Consider the following 27,505-nt stretch of genomic DNA (forward strand, 5'->3'; position numbering starts at 1 on the left):
ATGTTTAATTTATTTTAGAGTGTTTAAATATATTTATTTTAGAATGTTTAAATATATATATTTACAATATATATATAATAAAGTTGTGAGGAGAAGTTGAAGCATCAAGAAAAATTAAATGAAAATGAAATAAGTCCCTATAGGCCTCTGCTGGATACATGTGGTAATTGCACTTTCTTTATTTAACTATAATTTCTAAAGTTTTTCCACTAACCTGCAGATGGCAGTATTGTATTCCTAAAATATAGAGCTGAAGAGTCTGCTTACAGACAAGAGGCTGAGCAGCTCGCTGTCTGGTGCAGTCTTAACAACCTGGAGCTCAACACGCTCAAAACAGTGGAGATGATCATAGACTTCAGGAGAATCCCCCCTGCACTCCCCCCTCTCAGCATCATGGACAGCACTGGGGCTGCAGTGGAGACATTCAAGTTCCTAGGGTCCATCATCTCCCAGGACCTAAAGTGGGACACTCACATCGACTCCATTGCAAAAAAGGCCCAACAAAGGTTGTACTTCCTTCGACAGCTGAAGAAGTTCAACCTGCCGCAGGAGCTGCTGAAACAGTTCTACTCAGCCGTCATCGAATCTGTTCTTTGTACATCAATAACTGTCTGGTTTGGCTCAGCTACAAAATCAGACACCAGAAGATTACAGAGAACGGTTCGGACCGCCGAGAGGATTATTGGTGCTCCCCTGCCCACCCTTCAAGAACTGTATACATCTAGAGTGAGAAAAAGGGCTCAGAAAATCACTCTGGATCCCTCACACCCATGTCATCCCCTTTTCGAACTTTTGCCATCTGGTTGGCGCTACAGAGCCACAAATACCAGGACAGCCAGACATAAGAACAGTTTCTTCCCTCGGGCAATATACCTAATGAACAGTTAAATGTTCCAAAAATGTTACCAAATGTCAACTTATATTATTTTCTCTGTGTTGTTGTTGTCGTCTCTGTGCACTGGAAGCCTGTGATACCAAAACAAATTCCTTGTATGCATAAGCATACTTGGCAATAAAGTTGTTCTGATTCTGATTCTGAGAGACTGTGGGAGGAGGCAGGGGAAGTGTAGCTCTCATTTTTTGGTTTCGTGTTGAAAGGGTGTTTGTTGTGAATATTTAAATATATTTACTATATAATGTTTAAATATATTTACTATACATTCATACTTGTGGGGTAGCCGTGGCCTAATAGTTGGACTTGTAACCCAAAGGTTGCGGGTTGAAGTCTCAGGCCTTTAATACCATGACTGAGGTGAGACCCTTGAGCAAGGCACTGAACCCCTAACTTCACCCTGGGTGCACAGCATTGCCTGCCCTTTGTTCCCTATTGCTCGTGTTTGTTCACTACTCAGTGTGTGCACTTGGATGGGTGAAATCCAGAGCACAAATTCCGAGTATAGGTCACCATGCTTGGCCACATGTCACATCCTTTCCTTTCTTTGTTTAGCTCACAGGCAGCATTTAAAACTGCATGGCCACCGTTAGTGGGAAATCTACGTACCCTATGATAAAAGTTGATCTAGTTCACATATTTACACATGTTTGAGGGGACTTACCTGTTTAAAAAGCTGTTGTTCAGCATTAGCTTATTAGGTTTATGTTAAAAATTTATTATTTAAATGCTTGAATTTTTTGTAATCTGTCTCTCAATGTTTGTATCTCAGGGGATACGTTGCACTTTTAGGAGTGTAAATCAAGATATAAAAACATATATATAGACTGTGATTTTGTGTTTTAGAAAGTCAAATCCTTTTGTAATCTTGATAAACACATGTTGTTGGAAAGGTCTGACAGTTAGGGTCTGCCATATTTGGTGACTGTTTTGTAATAGAAGTGATATTGTGACAGAGCATGACTGATTTGTGACAGAAACCTGTATCAAAAAAGTCAGTAAAGTTGTGTGTGTAACCCAGTGGGTTTTTTTGGTATAGTTCACAAACAAAATCTCACAGGAACTTCAAATTTGGTACATAACTTAGTTAGACATATGGTTTTGACTTTATAGCAATATACATTATCTTTACTGCAAACTTAAACTTCTATAACTTTTTTATTCTTTCTTTTGTTTTAAATGCAATAATCTGCTATGTGCCTTCTTTAAAAAGAGACCAACCTTACATTTGTATTCCAAAGTGTTTAGGAATTACAACCATGTTGTGTATATATATTATGTATCAGACGTTCATAATAGATGCACATAAGTAAAAATTAACAAATTATCTTGAGTTTTACAGTAAACAAAAAAAAAAAAAAAAACATAAACTCAGATTGCAGGAATTCCCCATGTGAAGCTTTGCTGGTATTTAAACAGTTGTGTTTCTTAATACACTGACCAAAATTATACAATTACACTTTTGTTTTTGCCCCCATTTTTCATGAGCTGAACTCAAAGATCTAAGACTTTTTCTATGTACACAAAAGGCCTATTTCTCTCAAATATTGTTCACAAGTCTGTCTAAATCTGTGTTAGGGAGCATTTCTCCTATGCCGAGATAATCCATCCACCTCACAGGTGCTGATTAGACAGCATGGTTATTGCACAAAGTGTGCCTTAGGCTGGCCACAATAAAAGGCCACTCTAAAATGTGCGGTTTTACTGTATTGGGGGGGTCCGAAAACCAGTCAGTATCTGGTGTGACCACCATTTGCCTCACACAGTGCAACACATCTCCTTCGCATAGAGTTGATCAGATTGTTGATTGTGGCCTGTGGAATGTTGGTCCACTTCTCTTCAATGGCTGTGCGAGGTTGCTGGATATTGGCAGGAACTGCATCATGCTGGAACATGAGGTGATGGTCACGGATGTATGGCACAACAATGGGCCTCAGGATCTCGTCATGGTATCTCTGTGCTTTCAAAATGCCATCAATAAAATGCACCTGTGTTCGTTGTTCATAACATACGCCTGCCCATACCATAACCCCACCGCCACCATTGGCCACTCAATCCACAACAGTGACATCAGCAAACCGCTCACCCACACAACTCCATACACGCTGTCTGCCATCTGCCCTGTACAGTGAAAACCGGGATTCATCCGTGAAGAAAACACCACTCTAAAGTGCCAGACGCCAGCGAATGTGAGCATTTGCCCACTCAAGACAGTTACGATGACGAACTGCAGTCAGGTCGAGCCCCTGTTGAGGACGACGAGCATGCAGATGAGCTTTCCTGAGAAGACTTCTAACAGTTTGTACAGAAATTTTTAGATTATTCAAACCGATTGTTGCAGCAACTGTCCGGGTGGCTGGTCTCAGACAATCTTGAAGGTGAAGATGCTGGATGTGGAGGTCCTGGGCTGGTGTGGTTACATGTGGTCTGCGGTTGTAAGGCTGGTTGGATGTACTGCCAAATTCTCTGAAACGGCTTACGATTCACGTAAGACATTCAATTCATGGGCAACAGCTCTAGTGGACATTCCAGTAGTCAGCATGCCAATTGCACACTCCCTTAAAACTTACGACATCTGTGGCATTGTGCTGTGTGATAAAACTGCACATTTTAGAGTGGCCTTTTATTGTGGCCAGCCTAGGCACTAACCATGCTGTCTAATCAGCATCTTGATATGCCACACCTGTTAGGTGGATGGATTATCTCAGCAAAGGAGAAGTGCTCACTAACCATTAGACCAGGTGTGGCGAACTCTGGTCCTGGAGAGCCACAGCCCTGCAGAGTTCAGCTCCAACCCTAATTAAAACTCACCTGCCTGTTGCTTTCTAGTAACCCTTCAGACCTTGATTAGCTTGTTCAGGTGTGTTTGATTAGGGTTGAAGCAAAACTATGCAGGGCTGTGGCTCTCCAGGACCGACGTTCGCAACCCCTGCATTAGACCATAAGACCATTAGACAGCTGCAGCTCATCCAGAACGCTGCTGCCAGGACTCTGACTAGAACCAGAAAATCTGAGCATATCACACCAGTCCTCAGGTCCCTACACTGGCTTCCAGTTATATTTAGAATTGATTTTAAAGTACTTTTACTCATTTATAAATCACTCAATGGCCTAGGACCTAAATACATTGCAGATATGCTCACTGAATATAAACCTAACAGTCCACTCAGATCATTAGGATCAAGTCAGTTAGAAATACCAAGGGTTCACACAAAACAAGGGGAATCCGCTTTTAGCCATTATGCTGCCCGCAGTTGGAATCAGCTTCCAGAAGAGATCAAATGTGCTAAAACATTAGCTACATTTAAATCTAGACTCAAAACTCATCTGTTTAGCTGTGCATTTACTGAATGAGCACTGTGCTATGTCCGAACTGATTGCATTATGTATATTAAATTATGTCTTAAATTTATTTTATATCAATTTTTAAATCATTTTAAAAGTTTTTAAGAAAGTTTTTTTTTGTTTATTGTTGTGATTATTGTTTTTATGATTATTCTACTTCCTTTTTGTGTTGCGTTTATAATTTTGGTCAGTGTAGTTACATACATTAGGCTTTTATGTTAGAAAATATATTTATTTAATGTTTATTGCATAATTTCAGTTTCATGTGTTACCATGATATTGTTTTGTATGTGTATGTGTGTGTCAGTGACTTCTATATATTAATATTTACCCCAGCTAGTGGATAGCCTACTTGTGATAAGCTTTGATTTTTCATTGTGGTTTTATTATTATGGTGGTTATCCGTACATGTTAAAGGTACAAAACACATTTTATTAGCAGTTTGGCCTTGATTTACCAGTTTACAACTGTAAAATTTACAGATTGTCCTGTAAATATGTTTTCTTTTCACTGTACTTTCTGGCATATTCTGGCAACAATAGCTGCCAGATCTTTATGTTTTTTACAGTGAAGGCTTTGTGGACTTTAGGTCTTGTATGGCGTCATGCAATTATATTCAGACAGCTGCTCATATTTATTACTGTATATGATCACTAGGTGAAAGGATGTCTGGCATAAAATTAGTGTGACATCTACCTACTATCAATGTTCAGTAGTGACCCTATAACAGTTTTTATAAATGTGTCTACATTTAAACAATCAGCCACTCATTTCGTGCCGTACTTTTGGTAATTATCCACCAGATGATGTAGAAAATGGCGGCGATCCAACAGTGTGTCTCTATCAGTGAGAGAGCAGTGCAATATGATCTATCTTTAGCCTGGATTCTCTCTGCCTTTTTTTCCCTTTTCTCCAGCTTTTTTCCTCTGCTCTCCAGCATACGTTGCCTGTCTGTTTCCTCCCCTGGGCTGCAGCATCGACGCAGGTTGGCGTCACCGTGTGCTAATTTTACTGCTGTTGATGCTGATGGTGAAGGCAGTGCACCTGCTATTTCTGTCTCTGCCTCTCTCTGGGGTCTGCCAATTGTATTAATAGACAGGGAATTATTACATACTACGCGATACCACGTCAGGGACACTATCTCACTGACTGGCTGTGTCTGCTGTTGGAGATACAAAGCGGTAGTTTTGAGCTTTACCTTTATGCATGCAATGTTTAGCATTTATTTAGTCTTTTGTAATTGCATTTTGTTCTGTCAGTATCTTTCAATTCCTCATTTTAAATAGCCACAGACTGAATTTAACAGGAAATCAGCATGAAAAGGGAAGAAGATCCTCACGTTCTTGGGGCTCAAAAGTCACTTATTGTTACGTTTGCAACCGCGATAAGCATGAAACGGGAAGGAAGTGACCCAGGCGTAATGGCGTGGTTGCGTCACAGTCTCTTACGCACATGAACAACATCATTTCCTCTGTAATATCTTATGGCAGCAATATATTCTAGATAAAATAATCACAAAGGTTAATGATTTAGATGAATCTTACCACATTTAGCATTTATTCAGGTCAGTGACTCTGTGTTTATCAGTACGTGACATCACCAAAAACAAACAGATTCACAGTCTAGACATTAATAGGAAATCTTAATGCCTCATCCATCCTTAAGGTGTGGTTTAAATCATATATGTAGTTCATATTCAGGTCAAAACATGACCATGGAAAGATTGAGAAACATACTAGCCTTTACAAACTAGTTATTACTATTCAAAATTTTGGGACAATGCAATATTTTATTTATTTACCGAGAAATACAGCAGAAACTGTACAGTTATAATATTATTGCTATCTAAAATAGCTTGTTATTTAATATGTTATTTAGAAGTTATGTCTTTAGTGTCACTTTTGATCGTTTAATGCATCCTTGCTAAATAAAAATTCATTAAAAACACACTTTTGAATGATAATGTTGATTTATCAATAAATCTTGCTTATAAATCAACACAATGAGTTCACATGAACACAAACATCATTTTTGGTACATTTAATATTTATTGTTTCTAGTTTTGCAAACGATTCGCAAGTTCACATTTCCGTACAAAAATAAAAATCCCATAAATAAAACAGACTACGTTTTCACAGAAAACTTCATACTTGGACGTTAGACCATTTAATGCAATGGTTAGGCAGCACACATTTGAGTAAATGAAAATTCACACATTCAGAAATCAACCGTAAAGGCAAAACATATCAGTTCTCTATTGCTCAGAAACACTAATACAACAATTCAAATCTAGCACCAGTAAACTTTAAAAAAAAAGAAAAAGAAAAAAAAAAGAACTATATTATTAGTTTAACTTAACATTAACTAGATAATTAATGCAAAATCAGTTATTCCATGCTTATCTTGCTACATTTGGCAGGCATGTATGGTTGAGATAAATATAGGAAGCAATAATGATTGCTTGATAGAGTCAGTTCCATAGCCCTGCAATACCATTTTATATCAAGTTGTGTATCAGAAATAAAAATGTCTCTAGTGATGTCTCAAAGAGTGAGGAGGGTTGGTGAATTCAAAGAGTCGGATGACTGGTCGTTGCTGCTGCTGCCCCGCCGGTGCACAGGCCCGCAGGTGGGGAAGACGTTGTTTTCTGGGTAGGTGAACATAAAGGAAGACGTGTAGGTGGTGCAGGCCGGTGTGCAGGTGACGACGGGCGTGCAAAGGGGCTCTAGGTCGTTGTTAGCGGGCGTGTAGAGCGGCTCCCAGTCTTGAGCGTACAGAGAGCTCGACAGGTCCACGTCGGGGACCGAGCGAGCCGTTTCCAGCTCGGCTTTGGCCAGGAGCTCCAGAGACTCCTCCAAGGTGGGCTCCAGGTCTGAGATCCTCACCGTGGAGGAGCTAAAGCTGTCGGTGGAGGCCGTGCTGGAGAACAGCGAGCTGCTGGAAGAGGTCGTGACGGGTGCGCTTGCTGTGGAGACCACTGAGGTAGTGACGCTGAGGATTTCGGGGACCGAAGAAGTGGGGATGGGGGAAACCGAGCTGGCGGATGTCTCGGAGGGGATCTTGCAGATGGGCTTGTGTGCGGCGAGGATGAACTCTAACCTCTCTTTCTCTTTGAGCAGGTTGGCGATGTCGTTTTGGAGGGCGGATTTCTCATCCTCAAGTTGGTCAGTTTCCTGTTTAAGAAAAGACAAGGTTAGCTTGATACTACAGTATGTTAGATGAAGCATTTAGACAAAAATCCTTACATAAATACTTACAGCTTGCAACGTGTCGGTGAGCTCCCGTCTTCGGTTGCGGCATTTTGCGGCAGCCATCTTATTCCGTTCACGACGGACTCTTTTCTTTTCCTCCTCCTCTGGAGAAAGCTGTGAAAGCAATAACATGGAAATTTTACTTTCTGAACCGTGCAAACTAATAAACACACACAAGGCTGACCAGTAATTAAAAAACAATTGAATGCATTGTTTACCTGCTCAACTCTGGCTCTCTTGTTGGAGTTCGGGGACTTAGTTCCAGTGACCCTCATTTTAGGGTAAAGGTTTGGGTTGTAAGATCGAGCTCCGCCGTTGGAGGGCGCCACAGATGAAATCATGGGCTGAACCATCCACTGCAGGTCCGGGCATGAAGAGATCGCGGTGACGGTTGGCACGAAAGAGGCACTTGAGACACTCAGGTCTGTGAACTCCTAAAATGCAAATATGAAATCATTAAACATATGGTAGATATTATATATTATTAAAAATAAAATTGTATGTGCATTTTTAAAAAACTATATAATGTTACATATGAATAATATTTTATGTATGTGTTACATTTCTTATTACGCATAATTTGAGCACTTGAGCTGCTATAAATAAACTACGAAATAAATAATAATTTATGTCTAATAATATTAAATGAGTCATGATAAGTAGTAATAATTGTCATATAATTACCTGAGTCTGGTTGAGCGGATAGTACGCGACGCTCTCGCCGCTCGGCGACGCCGTGCTGCACCGGGACGACGCGTCACAGTCGGCGTTAGGGCTGGTAAACATCATCTTGTCAAAAGTCGAGAAGCTGTCCAGCACTAATATATCCAGAAAGTTAAAAAAGGTTTCGGTCTGCTAGTTCCCTGTTCGTCTGCTGCTCTTCTCTTTGTCGGTATCCAAAGTTTGACTGCTGAGCTTCAGCGCTCGCCGACTTTATATGCGAGTCTGCGACTGACGTCAAAGGGAGGGCGGTGCGCCGGGCTGCCAGTGTTTGCATAGAAACGTTAGAAAACACGTCTTCGTGAACGCGTTTTCCTGGATAAATAATCGATACTTAATTCATACACACTTATAACCTTAATACATGACTAAATGTTTGCAAAAACGTTCGTTAATTAATATTTAGAATAAAAAACGCAGTGGAATACATGACGTTCCATAGCAGGGGATCCCACGACGTCATTTACCTTATATGGAATACATCCTGAAGAGGCGGAGTGCTGATGGGAAATACTCTGTGCAGTGTGAAGCATTATGTAAAGATACTTCGAGAAAAACTTCATTGTTTTCATAAACAACTACTATATTTACAGCAGGGATACATTATAACATCAGTTCTAATGTCACTGTGTTATAATATTTGCAGTTAGTGTAATTACATTCAATTCGTATAATTTAATGCAAAACCATTTAATTTAAACCTAAAATGCCCACATTTCAGATTCAGGCTATGTTTACTTGTCACTTCATGTTATTAGATTTCATACTTTGTGCGAAACACAGAACAGTGATGGCCTCGGGCTGTGTTGGTGCCTTTGCGTAACAAAAGGCGTGTCGGAATAGCAACATTCAAACACTCAGAATTCCAGTTTGAGCTGCCTTCGCACGTTTCATTGGGATTCCTTTGTGAAATGCTGATTTCGTTTTTAGTATTGCGTCACGGGACCAAACAAATAATCACATGCCGTGAAATTTCAAATGGCCTGTATTTTTTTCTAAAGAAATGTATTGGACCTTTATCAATAAAATATAATATTTTATGTATTCGTTTTATATATGTTTCATTTATAACTTTTGATGTTTTAATTTAATTATTATTATTATTATTATTATTATTATTATTTAGTTAGTTTTTTTTTTTAAGCAACGAGGCCGCACAGTGTCTATTTGGACATATTTTGGACCGTCATTTTCCGCCATTAGTTACGGGTAAACATGACCTGAGCGGGTCGTTTTGTTATTGATTAACAAACGAAAATAGCTCTATCAGCGTTCCCATGTGATGTCACATTTTACTGCTCTACTTCTGTGTTCGTGTTTTGTTTGATCTTCCGCGTTGTCTAAGCGACGCCCCTCCCACTAACGTCACTGCAACCCGAGCCTCTGCAAATGTGCTCTGAAGTTTCGCCTTTCAGCCACGAAAGTCTGTCAGCAGTATTGACAGTAAATAAACATAATGCAATGATTGTGTCCACCCTAGGGTAGCGAAAACTAAATAGTAACCTTTATTTTGCTGGAAATGTCAGTGTCGTCCCTTTTTATTTTTTATTTTTTTACTTTTTTGGATAGAAAAAAAAATGTGTCTGAGATATAACCTACTTATTAGTTACTGACAGTAATTGTTTAATGCAGCTGCTTCTAGGTCATTGCACATACATTTTCCATTTTAAAAAATGTGATTTTTTAAATCACATTTCAGAAAATAATTACATTATACAATCACAAGCTGAGTGTTTAAAATGCTGGGATATAATTACGCCTTCAACAAGGCTGACAGTTTTATAGTTTATTTAGCCATTGCTAGACTTGAGCTCAAGGTCATGAGACCACCCTGTGTTTTAGAAATTGGATTTAATGCAAATAATATCTCTGCACATATAGAGTTTTCAATGATTCATGTTAATGATTAACTTTAATGATTGTGCAAAATCATGGTAACCGATTACCTTGTGACAAACCTGACAACATATAATAATAGAGGTGCTAAAAAAGAAAGCATGTCAGTGTCCTTGAGGAATTCATATCCTGATGATGATGTCATTGTGACATGATGTTTTATGTATGAAGTTGAAGAACAGGCCAATAATAGCTTCTCATGGAGAAAGAGCAAAAAACTATTAAAATATTGAAAATATAATACATATATTTTTTGTAAATATAGAAAATATTTTTATATTTAGTTAAAATAATAATGTAAAAATATTTTACAATTTATTAAATTAATTTTATTTTAGCAATAGGTGTTGGTTTTGCGAAATGACCCTACGTAGGGCCCTTTTCCCTTCATGAGAATCACAGATCAGAAACCAGAGGCGGATCTGCCGGGAAACACTTGGACTGTGGACAGAAGGGAGGCCCCACTCACACGCCCTCGTGTGAAAGCAGGATTACCTCATCTGAGCTATGAATAGAGATTTTCACACAGGTTATGGAGAAGAACAACGGTGTTTTCTTTCAATCCAACACATAGAAAGCCTTTGGGTTTATGTGCAAATCCTTAACATAATAGACAGATTAATGTCTGCCATGCAGACAGTTATGAAATCGACAACTTTATTTTAAAAAAAAAAAAAGTCTAAGACACATACTTAGATAATTTTGGCTACTTGGGGAAGATGTCGTCATAAGAATGTCATTGAATTAAGTGTGATATGATAAAAATAGGCTGTGCCGCAGTAGCGCTGCAGCTAGAGGCTCCACACCGGATGTGCCATATATGGTCAAGACACGCAGCTCTCTGATTGGCTGCTCACATTAGCGACAGGGTTGTTGCTGGAGCGCTCTGAGTGGGAGATCCATCATTGTAATTGACATGGGATACGAAAAATCACAGTTTTTAATAGAAAGGGTGCGGTTGAGGTATCCCAACAAATATTTCATTGTTTAATTCTCTCATCCTTTGGATGAATAACACTTTCTTACATTGATGATGTCAAATGAACTGTGTTTTTTGTTGATTAGGCTATTTTTCTCAAATGCATGTCTCTTGAGACAATCACTCGCTTGCAGATGAACCATCTTTAACATATAAATCTCTATAATATGCATAGACAGGCTGCAAACAAGGCACGTAAAATGACGTATCTTGTTCATTCATGTGAAAGCTGCAGCGTTGAATATGAACCAAAATATCCTCTGTTTACGCATTAGATGTTGTAATAGAACGCCAAAAATGTTGAATCAAAGCGAGTATCGTTTTGAGTCAGGCATATCTGTGAAATGCCGTATTTATATTTGGCTCGTCCTTAACTGTCTCCCCTCCGGATCAGTGGTACAGTCTCACAGATTTCATTCATAAAAATCTGCCTCACTATAAAGAGAAGCAGCGTTGATGGCTGGTGCCTCCTAGCGTAGTAACCTCAATCTAGATTTAAAAAAAACCTCCTGTAGAATAGCATTTGGTGACATTAGTCACATAATAATCCGGATCCCAGCCTTTCCTGGAGCGATCTAGCTGAAGTGATGCCTAAAAACGCGAGTGTTTCTCAGGTGTCTGCAGAACAGCTGCTGCACACATCAGCTTCTGAGATGAAGGATACGCAGGTACAATCAATTGCATGTTTACCTGGAATGTAACCTGTTTAAAACAGCTGTGATTAATTATTAATGCTTATGTGATGATTTCATGCTTTTTTGAATGCAAAAACATGATTGATGTAAGTTGATGTAAAATGCATTTTTATTGTGGACCTTGTATGGTGAACACATTTTTGTATTCGTTCTCAGAAGGCAGGTATTCTGAAGGATGCTGATGCTCCCTTTGTTCCAACGGTCACTGCTGTAGCTTCAGCTCCAGATCTCAAGTGGATGGTCCTGTCGACTGACATCTCTTCAGTGTCGCCCTGCAGACACGAGAAACCACAGAGCTCGCCTAACTCCACAGATGCCAAACCAGCTCGAAAGACCTTTACCGGCCGGAGGAAGGGAGTGAAAGATCAGGTAAATACCTATTTCATATGTATCCTCAACACATACATTTGGTTTTTGTTTAAATGCAGCTTGTTTTTTTGTTTTTTTTGGAAGAAATCCACATTTAGTTAGCTGTGGTTCCATTAAGAACCTTTAACATCCATGGGAACCTTTCAGTTGCACAAATGGAAGAAGGTTCTTCAGATTATTAAAATGTTATTTTATTGTTCTTTTAAGAACCTTTGGGTTCTCTGGGGAACCTAAAATTGTTCTTTTGTAGCATTACTGTGAAAAAAACACTCCTCTGGAAACCTTAATTTTATTTGCATTTCTTAATTTTGCGTGCATTTTTAATGCATTTCTTAATTTTGTGTACATTTGCTATCACATTGTTTATTAACCACAGATATATGCAGGCTTTAGCCAAAAAAAAATACATTATCACTGGATCATTTCTTTATAATATGCATTTATCGATGGCTTTTAACTAAATGGAGTAGACTCCATTTTAACTAAATAAATTTCAGTTTATTAAAACTAATGTTGTTCCTGGGAATCAAACCCACAACCTTGGATTTGCTATATACTGTAGATAGATAGATAGATAGATTTTAAAAGTAACTACATTAAAATTAATGGTGCCTTACACTCTTACAAATAAAGGTGCTTTAAAAGGCTCTTCGCAGCGATGCCACAAAAGAACAATTTTTGGTTCCACAAAGAACCATTCAAAGGTTAAAGAACCATCTCTTTCTTACCTTTTTATAATACCTTCTTTCACCACAGAGAACCCTTTGTGAAACAGAAAGGTTCTTCAGATGTTAAAGGTTCTTTATGGAACCATTTAGACAAAAAAAAGGTTCTTCTATGGCATTGTGAAGCACCTTTATTATAGAGTGTAGTGAGCAGAAGTAAACTTAAAAAAAAATCCCAAATTATATAAATGTGCATGTTTTTATTTCAGCTTTCTCCAGAGGAAGAGGAGAGGAAGAGGATCAGAAGAGAACGGAATAAACTCGCGGCTGCCAAGTGTCGAAATCGCAGACGAGAGTTAACCAACAGCCTCCAAGCTGTAAGTTCCCAAACCACCATATTCTGCAATCTTCCTCATCAAATGACAACTTTGTGCATGATATGATTACAATCTGCATATCTTTAGGAAACCGACAGTCTCGAGGAGGACAAAGCAGCTCTGCAGTCTGAGATCGCCAGTCTGTTAAAAGAGAAAGAACGACTCGAACTCATCCTCTCTGCTCACAAGCCCCATTGTAAACTCACGGAGGAGACGGCGACCGAGAGCGAGGAACAAACCCAAGCCCAGGAGGAGCAGATTCAAGCTCCCAACACCTCCCCAGAACAGGCGCCCACCTCCCCTCAACAAGCAGACCCGACCAGCGCTGCGATCTTCGGCGACTCTGACGTCCTTCTGTGTTCCAGTGCCGAACTGGGCGGCGCTGAGGTGGAGCCGTTACATCGACATGAGGGATGTGTCCATGGAAGACATTAGCGACGTGATCGACAGCGGCGATGACATGGATCTCTTAGTGCCAGACATCGACCTCACTAGCTCTCTGGGTCTGAGCGAATGGGAAACCCTGTATATGTCAATGGGTGGCGGATTGGAGCCTCTCAGCTCGCCTACATGCAGCCCCACCTGTAACAGCAACAGCGCCGTGCCAGTCTTCAACTTCAACAGTGCAGATGTAGAGCATGACAGTGGAAAAGAAAGCAAATCTAATGCAGCCAAAGAAATCTTGACGACTTTATGAATGTTCTGGCACGTCATTCTTATAAATAAAGGTTCCAAAATAGGGTTTTCACAGTGACGTCAAGGTACTTTACTGGCATTTAACATTCCGTGGAGAACCTTTGAAAACGTTGCAGTGTACAAAAGGCTCTTTATAGTGAAAAAAAGGTTCTTTAGGTGATTAAATGTTCTTCACACTAAGAAATAATGGTTGTTTTAATAACTGTTCACTGAAAGGTTCATTGGGTCCTTTCAATGAAATGTTCATTTTTAAATAACTTTTTGTGCAGTGGAAAGGTTCTATGGATGTGAAAGGTTCTTCACGGAACCATCAACGCCAAAAAAGAATCTTTTTAAGAATCAAACATTCTAAGGAAGAAGGGCACACTGTGAAGTACTGTCGATGAACCGAAAAACCCTCATAAAAATGCTTTCATAAATGAGTCTGACATGTTCAACATTTACAAATATAGTGAATGCTGTGCGGTAGATGTAACGTGACCCTTACATCCAGTGAAGTCACTATTTGTTTCTTCCAAACGTTGACATTGTTGAATATGTTGTTCATCCTGTGAAAGACATGCTTTCATGCACTTTTGTACCAGTAGGTACGTGTAAATGTATTAGTTGGTGTGGTAATGTACAGTGCGGTCTGTTACACCGTGTCTTTAGTGTGTGACTAACTGTATTTTGGTATTGTCGTCAAAAAAAAAGAAGAAAAAATAATCTGTAAATCATTATGCATTTTTTTGTTCTTCCTGCTTCCTTTTCAATGGTCTGGCATGTTTATAATAAACCAAGAATAAATATCAAAATGTTATTTAAAAACCTCTTTTTCATTCGCACGCACGAAAATGAATGCATCGTTTCGATTAAAAATAATCATTCACCCACTATCCATTATCATTCCCTGAGTTTCGCGAGCTATCTATTTTCTAAGGTACCTGTGTAACGACATTCACCCACTTCGATTTGTCAATACTGAGAGGCTGTTGTCACGGTCGGAACGTTCTCTCTACGCTTGGGACGCAACGTAAAGCGCCTGACGTCACTGCGTATTTGCACGCACGCATTTTTTTCTCTCTCGGTTCTACATCCGTGTCCATATTTGGTAATGAAATCAATCTGTTGTTCTGCCTCTATGGAAACAGCAGAGTAGTGTTTCACCCAATGAAAGTTTTCCCGGAAGATCTGGTAGAGAGAGAGGAGCGGAGCTCTCGGTATGTTACGGGAACTGTTTTGTATTTTTCAGGACTTCATTTGTGTATCCAACGTACGTTTTAAGCATTTACACATGCTCATATATAACGCAGAGAAGTCTGTTGTTATATAATGTCCACTGCTTTGTTGCAAAGTCGGCAAAGTTATAATATTTTCGATTAAAACACTGTGGCAAAAACCCGTTTGCACTTAAGTTTAGTAACTGCGAATGAAATGAGCTTTTAAACTCAATTAAACTTAAATTAAGCACTATTTACGATAATTTACATTTAAACATTTAGCGACTTACAAATGTAAGCAATCAAAATCAACAAAAGAACAATAACATGCAAGTGCTATTACAAAAATGTTAGAAGCCTTCTATTTTTGCTTTTTGTTAATTCTATAATAAACAAAGAGAAAAATAGAACACAAAAAGAACAGAAGCTAGAGTTTAAGTTTTTTGTTTGTTTGTTTTTTAAAGAAAACAAGTAGTAAGTGAATGAGTATAAGTCTAAAGGGCAAGTTTTTTTTTTATAAAGAACAGAATTAGAATTGAGTGCTAGAGTTGGAGGGGCAAATAAAGATGGAAGAGATGTGTTTATTATGTGTAAATTGATTACAACAATGCATTTGTTTGTGAAAATGCTTCTATTTTGCAGTTTAGTATTTGGTTACTTCATAAATTATTTTTTCAAAACAACAGTTTTAGTGAGAAGTTGAACTGAAAAAGTGCAACAAATGTGACCAACAAACCTATTACATCTAAAACCCTGATTTTACATTATATAATTTTTAAGGAAAAAAAGAACTTAAGAAACATTATATATATATATATATATATGAAGAGTTCAGATGCAAAACCAGCTAAATCCATCTGACGTTTTTCTTTAAAATGAGTATTTCTTTCTGGCTACTTTGTATAGGTTTCTATGTAAGTACTGGCACTTCTGACTGGGCTGAGGCTGAAATTTTGCGAGTTTGAAGTAAAAGTATTTGATGGATGTATAATATGTGTCAGGAGCATTCACTCAGTATCATTATCTCATTTTTGACCGAGATGACTTTTAGCTGGTTTTGCATCTGAACTCTTCATATATATATATATATATATATATATATATATGTATATATATATATAAAATTAGTGCTGTCAAATGATTAATCGCATCCAAAATAAAAAAAAAAATTGTTTACGTAATATATTTGTATGTACTGTGTATGTATATATAAATACACATACATGCTAAATATATTTAAGAAAAATGTTATCTTCATATATTTATATATTATGAATCTAAATATATACATGTAAATATTTTCAAAATATAATATATACTATATGTATACATATTATGTAAGCAAAAACATATTTTGGATGCAATTAATCATGATTAACCGTTTGACAGCACTATATATACATATGATCTCTGAACTGAATCTTTGATGACTTTTAAACTCTACTGTTTAAAATCTAATTATATTTATATTTAATAATGTTTAATTTATTTGACCCTCTAACTTAGCACTCTCTATTCTAATTCTATTCTTTAAAAAAAACCTATAAAAGCTCTATTTATTTTCTAACTGCTTGTTATAAAACGATTCTTTTTGTATTCTATTTATTTGTTTTATTTTTAAATAAAACTTATTCTTTTTCTATTCTGTTTTCTTTTTATTTATTATATAATTAACAAAAAAAACTTGCGTGTACTGCATTAGGCTAGCTGAGACTTGTCATAGTACTTGCATATCATTGCTCTTTTGTTGTTTTTGAATGCATCCATTTTCCTCATTTGTAAGTCGCTTTGAATAAAAGCTTTGCTAAATGACTAAATGTAAATGTAATGTGTCACATGACAATTCAATTCTATTCCACAATTGCTTATATTATAACATGGCTCAGCATTCACCCGTATCATTGCTCAGACTATAATTTAACACTCAGACTGTAAAATGAGCAGACTGAAATCTGTCTTGTGCTGCAGGTGAAACTCTCTTTTCCCACACATGCACCTCAATATAGAGACGCACTGCTGCTGCTGGCAATGTTTACAGCGTGTTCTTGGCACAAACACAATATAAACATCTCATGTAGGTCACTTTGTTAAAATGCGAGAAGATAGAAAAGGGAACCTGATAGACAGACAGACTGACAGACAGTCTATTCACGTTCAGCTTTTGATTAGTCAACATGTGCACTGCTAATGATTCAACTGGCCGAAATAAAATTATGTCCGGCAGCACTTCTTCTTTTATGCATGATTCAGGTTGTAGATTATATAGTCAACCGGATGTCTGGTGTGTCGGATGTTCACAACATTGTTTTTCTTCTCATATATTTGACTTAATATTTTTCAGATGTTAGTGCATTGCATTTAAATCTGCAACCTCATTTTTGTTAATACAATGATTAAAGGAAATGTTGATTCTTTATGCAGAATCACAATGCAACTATCATGCACAAAGCAACTTTTTTAAGTATGCAGAGACATTATAAACCCACCATATTTTGCTCTAAGAGCAAACTTATAAACATGAATATAAATGTGGCAGGTTGCAAGCACGCAATATTATGGATACTGCAGCATTATCTCATGTTTATGCATGTGAATAGTGAATAAATGTTCATCGGCCACAACTGATTTGCGTTTGTGCATTTCCAAATGACTGTATTTCCGATTATGTTATATTTCCAGGGTTGGAAATGCATAGGCTTGTGTTTGGAACAATGTCTGGTTGCTGTTTGATATGAGTTTATTATTGTCTTGAGTTTATTAATATGATCGTGAAATGCAGAAGTGTTGTACTCACCATTGCTCATCAGGATCTGATAGGAATTGAAATCTAATCACGTCTCGTCACCTTTCATGCCTTTTTAACCTTTTGCCCTCGAAATTGGGTTTTAAGTTTGCATTTCTGCCCTTTTGTGTGATTAAATCTTTACAAAGAGCCACATACTGTGCATTGAATGTAACTTAAACTGAAAATTCCAGGCCTTATGCATTCTGATGACTCTTGTGATGATACAATAATGCTGTCGGACAATAAAAGTGGAAGAGGAAGTTTGTCTGTGTGTCAGAGGTGAGGCACAGAGGTGATCGTGTCTGCGGTCGGTCTGTCTGTATATTTCAGTGCATGCTGAAATATCCAGGCTGGATTGTTTAATCATATGTACGTATAAGCATATTTAGATTCAAAAGAGAGGTGCTTAATAAATGCCCATTTTATTGAATGAATTGAACTGAAACTGTCCAGCTACATTATATAATCTGCAGTAATATTTAAATGACTGTCACACTGTAAAGAAAGTTAGTTAAACACATACTTCAAAGTTTGCTAAGTAACAGCTTGTTGATATTGCACTGGACTTGTAAGAAACCGAAAGCATCCTGAGTGTTGTATAACAGGATAATGAGTGCCTTTCAAGCTATTTATAGTTATGTTTTGTCTTGAGCATACTGAAATGCATTTAAGCAGTTTTTTCAAATGCACAAATATCTCCATGTTTAGGATTTAGACATTTTAGCCACACATGAAATGAACGTTTTTGCATAACAAAAAGTCAAAGAAAGTCCCTGCTGTGCTTAAATGATACAAACTTAACTTTTCTGAGACTTTTTGCCTTTTCCCACCTTTTTTCATTATATTAGTTTTACTTTTAATCATCTTAACATCAAAGTGTGAGCTCAGTTTCCCTCAAGTTCAAACAGGTGTTTTAACAGAGAAAACCGCAGGTGCAGTTCACACCTGCGTTTCACAACCACAAACCGTCACAAGTATTTTATCTCCATTTGCAGCACTGTAGTTGTTGTTTTATCACTTTTGAGAAATTTTCTGCTTGAAGGCTACTTGTGCTGTCTTTCTGTGAGATAAACTGACTGCATTCTGCATTCTATAATCTATACTGTGTTTCTCAGTAATTTGAATATAAATTTCTGTTTTGAATATTTGTAGAATTTCTATTTTTTTTTTTTTTTTGTGACATAGCATAGGCCGGGAGTTTTAAATTGAGGGAAGTGAAAAAGTTCAGAGAAAAACAGTGTAAAAATGTAAAAATAAATAAATTAAAAAAACAAATACATTTGATTTCAAAAATGATGTAAAGTAACAATTCTTATATAATAACTATAAATAATAGTAATAACAATTAGTAATTAAATAAATACATAGTAATTAAAAAAATAACAATACTGTATAAAATTACATTTTATATTTAAAGATGTTGTAGGATTTACTTAATTTTCTGTCAGAAATGGCTACATTTCACAAATAATTACAAAAAACATAACTAGTTTGCAGACTAGTTTTAGAGGGGTTTGATCACTTATTTTAGCTGGCCAACTTGGGATGCCATTTTGACCAGATTAAGCCAGCTAAAACCAGCTTGGCCAGACTGGAATACCATCTTGACCATCTTAAACCAGCTAAAACCAGCTTGGCCAGACTGGGATACCATCTTGACCGGCTTACACCAGCTAAAACCAGTTGACCATCTTAAACCAGCTAAAACCAGCTTGGCCAGACTGGAATACCATCTTGACCATCTTAAACCAGCTAAAACCAGCTTGGCCAGACTGGGATACCATCTTGACTGGCTTAAACCAGCTAAAACCAGCTTGGCCAGACTGGGATACCATCTTGACTGGCTTACACCAGCTAAAACCAGTTGACCATCTTAAACCAGCTAAAACCAGCTTGGCCAGACTGGAATACCATCTTGACCAGTTTACACCAGCTAAAACCAGCTTGGCCAGACGGGGATACCATCTTGACCAGCTTACACCAGCTAAAACCAGCTTGGCCAGACTGGGATACCATCTTGACTGGCTTACACCAGCTAAAACCAGTTGACCATCTTAAACCAGCTAAAACCAGCTTGGCCAGACTGGGATACCATCTTGACCAGCTTACACCAGCTAAAACCAGATTGACCAGACTGGGATACCATCTTCACCATCTTAAACCAGCTAAAACCAGCTTGGGCAGACTGGGATACCATCTTGACCGGCTTACACCAGCTAAAACCAGATTGACCAGACTGGGATACCATCTTGACCATCTTAAACCAGCTAAAACCAGCTTGGCCAGACTGGAATACCATCTTGACCATCTTAAACCAGCTAAAACCAGATTGACCAGACTGGGATACCATCTTGACCATCTTAAACCAGCTAAAACCAGCTTGGGCAGACTGGGATACCATCTTGACCATCTTAAACCAGCTAAAAACCAGCTTGGCCAGACTGGGATACCATCTTGACAAACTTAAACCAGCTAAAACCAGCTTGGCCAGACAGGGATACCATCTTGACTGGCTTACACCAGCTAAAAACCAGATTGACCAGACTGGGATACCATCTTGACCATCTTAAACCAGCCTGGCCAGACGGGGATACCATCTTGACTGGCTTACACCAGCTAAAACCAGATTGACCAGACTGGGATACCATCTTGACCATCTTAAACCAGCTAAAACCAGCTTGGGCAGACTGGGATACCATCTTGACCATCTTAAACCAGCTAAAACCAGCTTGGCCAGACTGGGATACCATCTTGACCATCTTAAACCAGCTAAAACCAGCTTGGCCAGACGGAGATACCATCTTGACTGGCTTACACCAGCTAAAACCAGATTGACCAGACTGGGATACCATCTTGACCATCTTAAACCAGCTAAAACCAGCTTGGGCAGACTGGGATACCATCTTGACCATCTTAAACCAGCTAAAACCAGATTGACCAGACTGGGATACCATCTTGACCATCTTAAACCAGCTAAAACCAGCTTGGGCAGACTGGGATACCATCTTGACCATCTTAAACCAGCTAAAACCAGCTTGGCCAGACTGGGATACCATCTTGACGATCTTAAACCAGCTAAAACCATCTTGGCCAGACTGGGATACCATCTTGACAAACTTAAACCAGCTAAAACCAGCTTGGCCAGACAGGAATACCATCTTGACGATCTTAAACCAGCTAAAACCAGCTTGGCCAGACGGAGATACCATCTTGACTGGCTTACACCAGCTAAAACCAGTTGACCATCTTAAACCAGCTAAAACCAGCTATATATATATATAGCAGAAATATAATCTGTTTATTTTTATGTTCGTAAGATCATTTTTTTCGTTGTCTAAACATATGTAATAATGTAAACATCTTTCAAATAATATTTTACAGATACTAGAATCTTGAAGATGTTTCTAAGCAATTTAATGCGTTTTTTCGTGGGTCGTGAACTGAAACTCGACATTTCCTGAAGCTTTATTACAGAAAGATAAACAAATGAGCTCATCGCGTCGACATGTTTGTGTTTTGATGGGATATCCCGCGTTGGTGGCTTCACACAGGGAGTCCCGAGCTGCTGTGTTGTGTGTTGTTTGGTTGCTAGGGGCGGAGCGTGCCTCTCATTCTCTCTTATTTTTATAACGTGTGATGGCGTCACGTCGCGGAGAGTTCCGCATTCCACAGCGCCCAGCGATACATAAACGCGCTGATGCAACGGGAACAAACGCGCAAACGAGCTGAACGGACGAACAACCGCCAAGTCTCAGCACCTAACAAGTAAGTGCTTTATTTCGCTGGTGTTATAATACATTCACGTTTAATCACAGAAGAAAAAGAGTTGAATTAGACAAGACATCGGTGCGTTTTAAAGGTCGAACATACGGATTCAGAAACTGCTGCACTTCAGGTGATTTCATATTTCTATAGAGACAGAACTGCCATGACAACGCGATGTAATAAAACCTAGAGATTAATTAAATGATATATATATGCATCAGTGAGGTCCTGAATGTATTTTCTATAACAGTTTATTTTCTGCACTCTGAAGTACATTATGTACCGTAACTATTAACTATTGTTATGCAGTGTTTTCAACAAGGGCTTCATTAGAGTCTAAATTACGCATTTTAGTGGCAATATCTGTTAAAACTATTAAAGAAAGTTACCTAATAATCTATCTTTTTTATATCAGGAGTCCCAGAATTAGATATGGGTCCCAATTGGGCTCCTGAGTATTAAAGTTTGAGACCCCTGAGAGTATTATTAGTCCTGCAACATTTTCATATGTGCATGTATTTATAAATGCATTATTATTATTATTATTATATGTTATATTTGTACTTTCAAAGTAATTTGTCACACTGTTATAATTGGATTCAAATGCAAAACACCTGAAAGTTTTTGTTTTGCTTTTTTAAACTGAGCAGTTACGGCATCTGAAATGTACTTTTATACAATACTCATTGTAACGTCAAACACAAATGCAAAAAGAAATGCTAAGTCGTCTCCATGAAGATATGTTGCATAATTTGCTTTCAGTGCTAGATATCTCCACATCAGTAAAATAAGAGTGTTTCTGAAGAACCGTGAACAACGTAGCCACAAGCTGTTGCAAATGCCTTCAAAAGTTTCTCAGGGACAGAAACATGTTTGACTGTTACATAATCTCGTAATGGCCTTTACAGACGATTCGCTAGCTGTTTTAAGCCTTGGGTTTAACATGCGTAGGTGTTGTTTGTGCGTTTGGGAATCTTGAAGTTTTCCTGTAACTCTGTGAGAAGCAGATTTACATGCACGTTCACAGAGTTTGCGTTCCTTTCATGGAAACTTCATTATTCTCTGTGGCTTTCCACTGGAGACAATACACATGTTGACCTATCAGTCCTTATTAAACTTATTCCAAAGCTCTTCTAAAACTTGTTAAAAGCTCAATAACAAGGGTTTGCTTTAACCGTTGTGTTGTTTTCCAGTCATTTTGACTCTGGCGGGACTTTCGTTTTAACAAAAATGCTAGTTAAAGTTATTGCATTGGACTAAAACCTGCTGACTTTGTGTAAACAGGGTGTAATAACTTCCTAAAAAAAATAAAAACATAGTTTTTGCACTTTTAGGATTTTTCTCATCATGTAGTCAGAAATTATATAATGATTATAGCTTATAAACGTCTCGTTATGCTGAGCTTATGCGCCTCAGTTTTTGACTGAATATTGTCAAAAATAATGCTTTTTTACTCAGAAACTGAAATGCATGAGCTCAGATCAAAAGTTTAAAATCAGTCAGTTCCAAAAATAAATAAAAAAAACCTGTGCTCATAAAGAAAGCAAGTTGACATAAATATTGAATCCAAGACTCTAGCATAATGAGAGATTAACAAACAATTTTTGACCTGCAACACCAAATTAATTAAAGGATTATAAGTTAATGCTAATTGCGGATGCAGTTGTGCTTGTATCTGTAAATGCACTTTTAAAACTTCATGCATGATGAACAGAAACACTGACATCTCTCTTTTTCTTTTTAAAGCAGCAATGATGCCCGGTCAAATCCCTGATCCGTTAGTGACGGCCGGTTCTTTACCCAGCGTGGGTCCGCTGGCTGGCATCCCCGCCACCACCCTGACAGACCAGCTCAAACTAGCAGAGCTCTACAGCTTCGGTGCAGTTCTGTCTCCTCTTATCCTGAACAGACACGCCAAGAGACCGTTCGACGTCATCAAGGGTGAGGTGAGAACAAAACATGACATTTAACACCTACAGAAATTAAAGACCGGTTTCTGAATGCATCCGCTAACTCAAATCGCTGAATTTCCAAAGTGCATGTTAAGAAAATGCAGATAGCTTATTTAGTAAAAAACAGATTGGAGAACAGTTGGAGAAAGTGAAACTGACGTTCTTTTGTTTGTGAGGCTCTTGAAAACACTTTACTGTCTAGTCAAGTGTGACACCTGGTGGACAGATGTTTTTGTGCATCTGCTTATTTTTGTCAGTTATGAAAGGAAAATTGTGATCTTTGTGTTTAGGTTGTTTATAATGATTCAGTTTATCCTTTAAACTAACACATTTGAATTTTCTCTCCGCAGGAAGGTGACGATGAAGAACGCAAGAAAAGAAGGCGAGAGAAAAATAAAGTTGCAGCCGCTCGCTGTCGAAACAGAAAGAAGGAAAGAACCGACTTTCTCCAGAAGGTAAGTTAGAAAATATACAAAAACTATTTTGTGGATTTATTATCAGTCACCAAGAAAGAGTAAAACTTTGTTTTACAGTGTTTTTGTTACACATATTTTTATTATTACTATTATTACTATAGTAGCAGTGGTTGTACATGCAGTTTCATTCAATTATTCAATGATTTCAGCAGTGTGACATGCTGTTATTTATCTAAAAGTTATTTTCTATATCTTTTATTAACAACTTCTGATGTTAATGCAATTATGCATAAAATATGATATTAATTGAGCAAATACATGGAATATTTGTGCTTTTTATAAATAATTTGTCACATTGCAGAACTGTTTAAAATGAACTTTAAAACAATTTTATTTAAAAAATTAAAATTACATTTTATTAAAATCTGATACTTGTATAATTATGCATGCCATTTTATTTTATTTTTTTTACATTTTTTTATTATGTATTACATGAGAGTTAACATGGAATATTTAAATATTACTTTATAAAATTAATTTGTCAAATTCTAAACTATTAAAAAAATTATGAATGCAGTTTTTAATAAATTACTTTTTTTTTTTTTGATATTAACTGAGATTGCGTGATATATTTGTACTTTTAAAAATGTGTTTTTCACATCATATAACTTTTTAAAATGAACTTTAAAACATAATTTTATTTAATAAATATTTAAAATGGCAATCTGATACTTACCATTATGCTTACTAATTATAAATGCCATTTTACTGATTTTTTTAAAAATTATATTAATTGAGACGTAATGTGGAATATATAAATATTACTTTATAAAATTAATTTGTCAAATTGCAAAACTATTTTAAAAAATAATATAATATATTAATATAATGAAATAAAAGTAATATTAAAATAATATAATCATGAATAATATTTTAAAATAATATAAATCTATTTAAATATTCTGAAAGTCCTATAGTAAATAAATAATATTTTAAAATACTAAATATTTACAAATGGTTCTTAGAAATGTAACTAAAATAATAAATTGTTAAATAAATTATAATTTTCAGTAATATAAAAATAATAAATCTTTAAAAAAAAATTAGAAAATAAATAAATCATTTTAAAATAATATAAAATAAATATATTTTAAACCCGAAATTGAAAATTGATGCTTGTGTAATTGCAATGCAAGTAATAAAATTACTTTTCCCCAATTTGTTTTGCAAAAAAAAAAAAAAGTTTATTGCATGATATATTTGTGCTTTTAAAAATTCAAAAAAATAATTTGTCGCATATCAGCTATTAATTCAACTATTTAAAATGAACTTTAAAATACATAAATTTATTTTAAAAATATTAAAAATTACATTTTATTAAAATCTGTTAGTTGTGTAATTATACATTAATGATATTTATATTTTATTATATTGATTGTTAACATGGATTATTTAAATATTACTTTTTAAAATTAGTCACTGCAAAACTATTCATAAAAACTAGTGAAGGTTAGACTTTATTTTATTTAAAAGATATGATTCTTGTGTAATAATTTTGCATACCATTTTTTTATTAAATTTCTTTTTTTTTATTATTTTTATGATATTAGCTAAGATTGCAAGATATTTATGCTGTTTAAAATGAATTTATCACACCATATAACTATTTAAAATGAACCAGTGAAGGTAAAGACAACTATTATGTATGCAATTTTTATATTATAATCTACCATTTTTAAAAATCCTTTACTTTAAATATTTGTGCTTAAATATTTTGTGCAAATTATTAAATGTGATTAAAAATAAATTTATATAACAACTTTTATATAACAGCTAATAATATTATAACAAGAAGCTCACATTGTTTATTAGTATTACTGTGTTGTTAGTAATGTAAATACCAGAGCTGTCACTTAAATTCACACACTGAACTTTTTTAAATAACCACTAACATGAACACTGTAAAATAGTGTGACTGAAAAATCAAAGTGTTTTTTGTCACAACAACTTCATAAATGTGTCCAGTGAGGCGGTATAAATAACCTAATGCTTTCTGTTTGCTCCTCTAGGAGTCTGAACGGTTAGAGATGTTAAACTCGGAGCTGAAGTCTCAGATCGAGGACCTGAAATCGGAGCGGCAGCAGCTGATCGTGATGCTCAACCTGCACCGGCCCACCTGCATCGTCCGCACAGACAGCGTGAAAAGCCCCGAGAGCGACGAGCACGTGCTGGACCAGCGATCGGAGCAGTCCGACTGAACACCACACCACAAACACAGAGCCGGGAGGAGAACAGACGCTGCTGAGATGCTTGTACAGGAACAAGAAGAAGATGAAACAACAGGACGTGTACTGTCAGACTAAACAGTCTGGGATTTCTTGTAAAATATCCAAGAATCTTGTCAGTGTCAATTTCAGCATGAAGATCAAAGGGAAGAGATTTGTCTGGACATCAAACAAACGTTCCTGAGATCATCCAAAAGGCTCACAGACTTTTGACACGCGCTTAAGAAACACACGCTTGTCTCTCAGTTGATCTGAATGAAGCGCGCAGTTCCGCCGGCGGCCTGCAGATGGCGCTGTCTGATAAACTGTTCACTGACGCTGGCGTCTCCATGGACCAATTGTTTACAGTTGTTTGCATTGACAGTTAATTGTATATTATACTGTTTGTCGTAAGTACATTTTTATTGTGCCATCCCATGATATGGTAAATTGTATGTATTTTATCCTCAGGGTGTCTGTTGATCGGACACTTTTGTTGCTCTGTTACGTGAAAAAACGCCTACATTACATTAAAAAAAGCCTATTTTTCAAATATAACTTGACTCATTCATTAATTCTTTTGTTTGTTTGTTCATTCAATCATTCATGCATTCATTTATTGATTGATTTACAAATATATATATTATTTAAAAATGTAATTTCGTAATTTATTTTTAAAGGTTTTTTATATTACTGCAAAATATGATTATTTTAAAATATTGTGTATTTAGTTACATATCTATTTGTGTATTGTTTTAATATTTTAAAAAATATATTTTTATTTTTTTTAAATATATATATATTTTTTTCTAGCATTGTTTTAAAATATTTTTTATTATATGACTTATTTACTTATTTATATTTCAGAATATTTATTTATATTTTTATATTATTTTAATATAATCCTCTATTTTTAATATTACTTTAAAGTATTATTAATTATTATTGTATATTATATTAATATGACTTTTATATTATTTGTATCATATATGTATTTTATTTATTTTTAATTTTATATTACTTTTAAATATAATTTATTTTTAATATTACTATTACTAATAATTATTATTTTATATTATTTTAATATTACTTTTATAAAATAGTATAATATAATATAATTAATATAACCTAATATAAAATAATATAAAAATAATAAAAATTTATTTATTAAAATTATTATTTTTATATTATTTATTTATGTTATATTATTTACTTACTCATTTATTTACTATTTGTAAC

General features: G+C 36.2%; 3 protein-coding genes across 5 annotated transcripts; 2 read left to right on the forward strand and 1 right to left on the reverse strand.

Moving 5' to 3' along the window:
- Nucleotides 1-6,262: 6,262 nt before the first annotated feature.
- fosab (v-fos FBJ murine osteosarcoma viral oncogene homolog Ab) lies at nt 6,263-8,407 on the reverse strand. Its single transcript, XM_051139198.1, has 4 exons — nt 8,173-8,407; nt 7,707-7,922; nt 7,495-7,602; nt 6,263-7,410 (listed from the first exon to the last, which is right to left on the reverse strand). The coding sequence occupies exons 1-4, from the start codon at nt 8,275-8,277 to the stop codon at nt 6,781-6,783; spliced, it is 1,059 nt and encodes a 352-aa protein (XP_050995155.1). The 5' UTR covers nt 8,278-8,407; the 3' UTR covers nt 6,263-6,780.
- Nucleotides 8,408-9,361: 954 nt separating this feature from the next.
- Nucleotides 9,362-14,640, forward strand: si:ch211-153j24.3 (protein c-Fos). The gene is given in 5 exon segments (XM_051139199.1): nt 9,362-11,751; nt 11,935-12,147; nt 13,082-13,189; nt 13,277-13,585; nt 13,587-14,640. Coding segments are annotated over 5 exon segments (1,011 nt in total). The 5' UTR covers nt 9,362-11,670; the 3' UTR covers nt 13,887-14,640.
- A 6,831-nt stretch (nt 14,641-21,471) lies between these two features.
- jdp2b (Jun dimerization protein 2b) lies at nt 21,472-26,824 on the forward strand. Of its 3 annotated transcripts, none has more exons than XM_051092135.1 (4): nt 21,472-21,634; nt 23,381-23,580; nt 23,937-24,041; nt 26,072-26,824. In XM_051092135.1, exons 2-4 carry the CDS (start codon nt 23,386-23,388, stop codon nt 26,258-26,260), a joined length of 489 nt encoding a protein of 162 aa, XP_050948092.1. In that variant the 5' UTR covers nt 21,472-21,634; nt 23,381-23,385; the 3' UTR covers nt 26,261-26,824. The 3 variants fall into 3 exon arrangements, with proteins under 3 accessions (XP_050948092.1, XP_050948093.1, XP_050948094.1); XM_051092136.1 differs by having other exon boundaries at nt 21,531-21,634; nt 23,384-23,580; XM_051092137.1 differs by lacking the exon at nt 21,472-21,634 and adding an exon at nt 21,660-21,764 and having other exon boundaries at nt 23,384-23,580.
- Nucleotides 26,825-27,505: the final 681 nt, after the last annotated feature.

This window comes from Labeo rohita, chromosome 20 (genome assembly GCF_022985175.1).
Source record: "Labeo rohita strain BAU-BD-2019 chromosome 20, IGBB_LRoh.1.0, whole genome shotgun sequence".
NCBI lineage: Eukaryota > Metazoa > Chordata > Actinopteri > Cypriniformes > Cyprinidae > Labeo > Labeo rohita.

What these genes read in the sequence shown, in the direction of transcription:
- jdp2b (XM_051092135.1), top strand. Translation starts at nt 23,386, where the DNA reads ATGATGCCCGGTCAAATCCCTGATCCGTTAGTGACGGCCGGTTCTTTA. An exon ending in TCGACGTCATCAAGGGTGAG is followed by an intron (nt 23,581 to 23,936) that starts GTGAGAACAAAA and finishes TTCTCTCCGCAG; the next exon opens with GAAGGTGACGATGAAGAACG. An exon ending in GAACCGACTTTCTCCAGAAG is followed by an intron (nt 24,042 to 26,071) that starts GTAAGTTAGAAA and finishes TTGCTCCTCTAG; the next exon opens with GAGTCTGAACGGTTAGAGAT.
- fosab (XM_051139198.1), bottom strand. Translation starts at nt 8,277, where the DNA reads ATGATGTTTACCAGCCCTAACGCCGACTGTGACGCGTCGTCCCGGTGC. An exon ending in ATCCGCTCAACCAGACTCAG is followed by an intron (nt 7,923 to 8,172) that starts GTAATTATATGA and finishes TTTGCATTTTAG; the next exon opens with GAGTTCACAGACCTGAGTGT. An exon ending in AGAGAGCCAGAGTTGAGCAG is followed by an intron (nt 7,603 to 7,706) that starts GTAAACAATGCA and finishes TTGCTTTCACAG; the next exon opens with CTTTCTCCAGAGGAGGAGGA.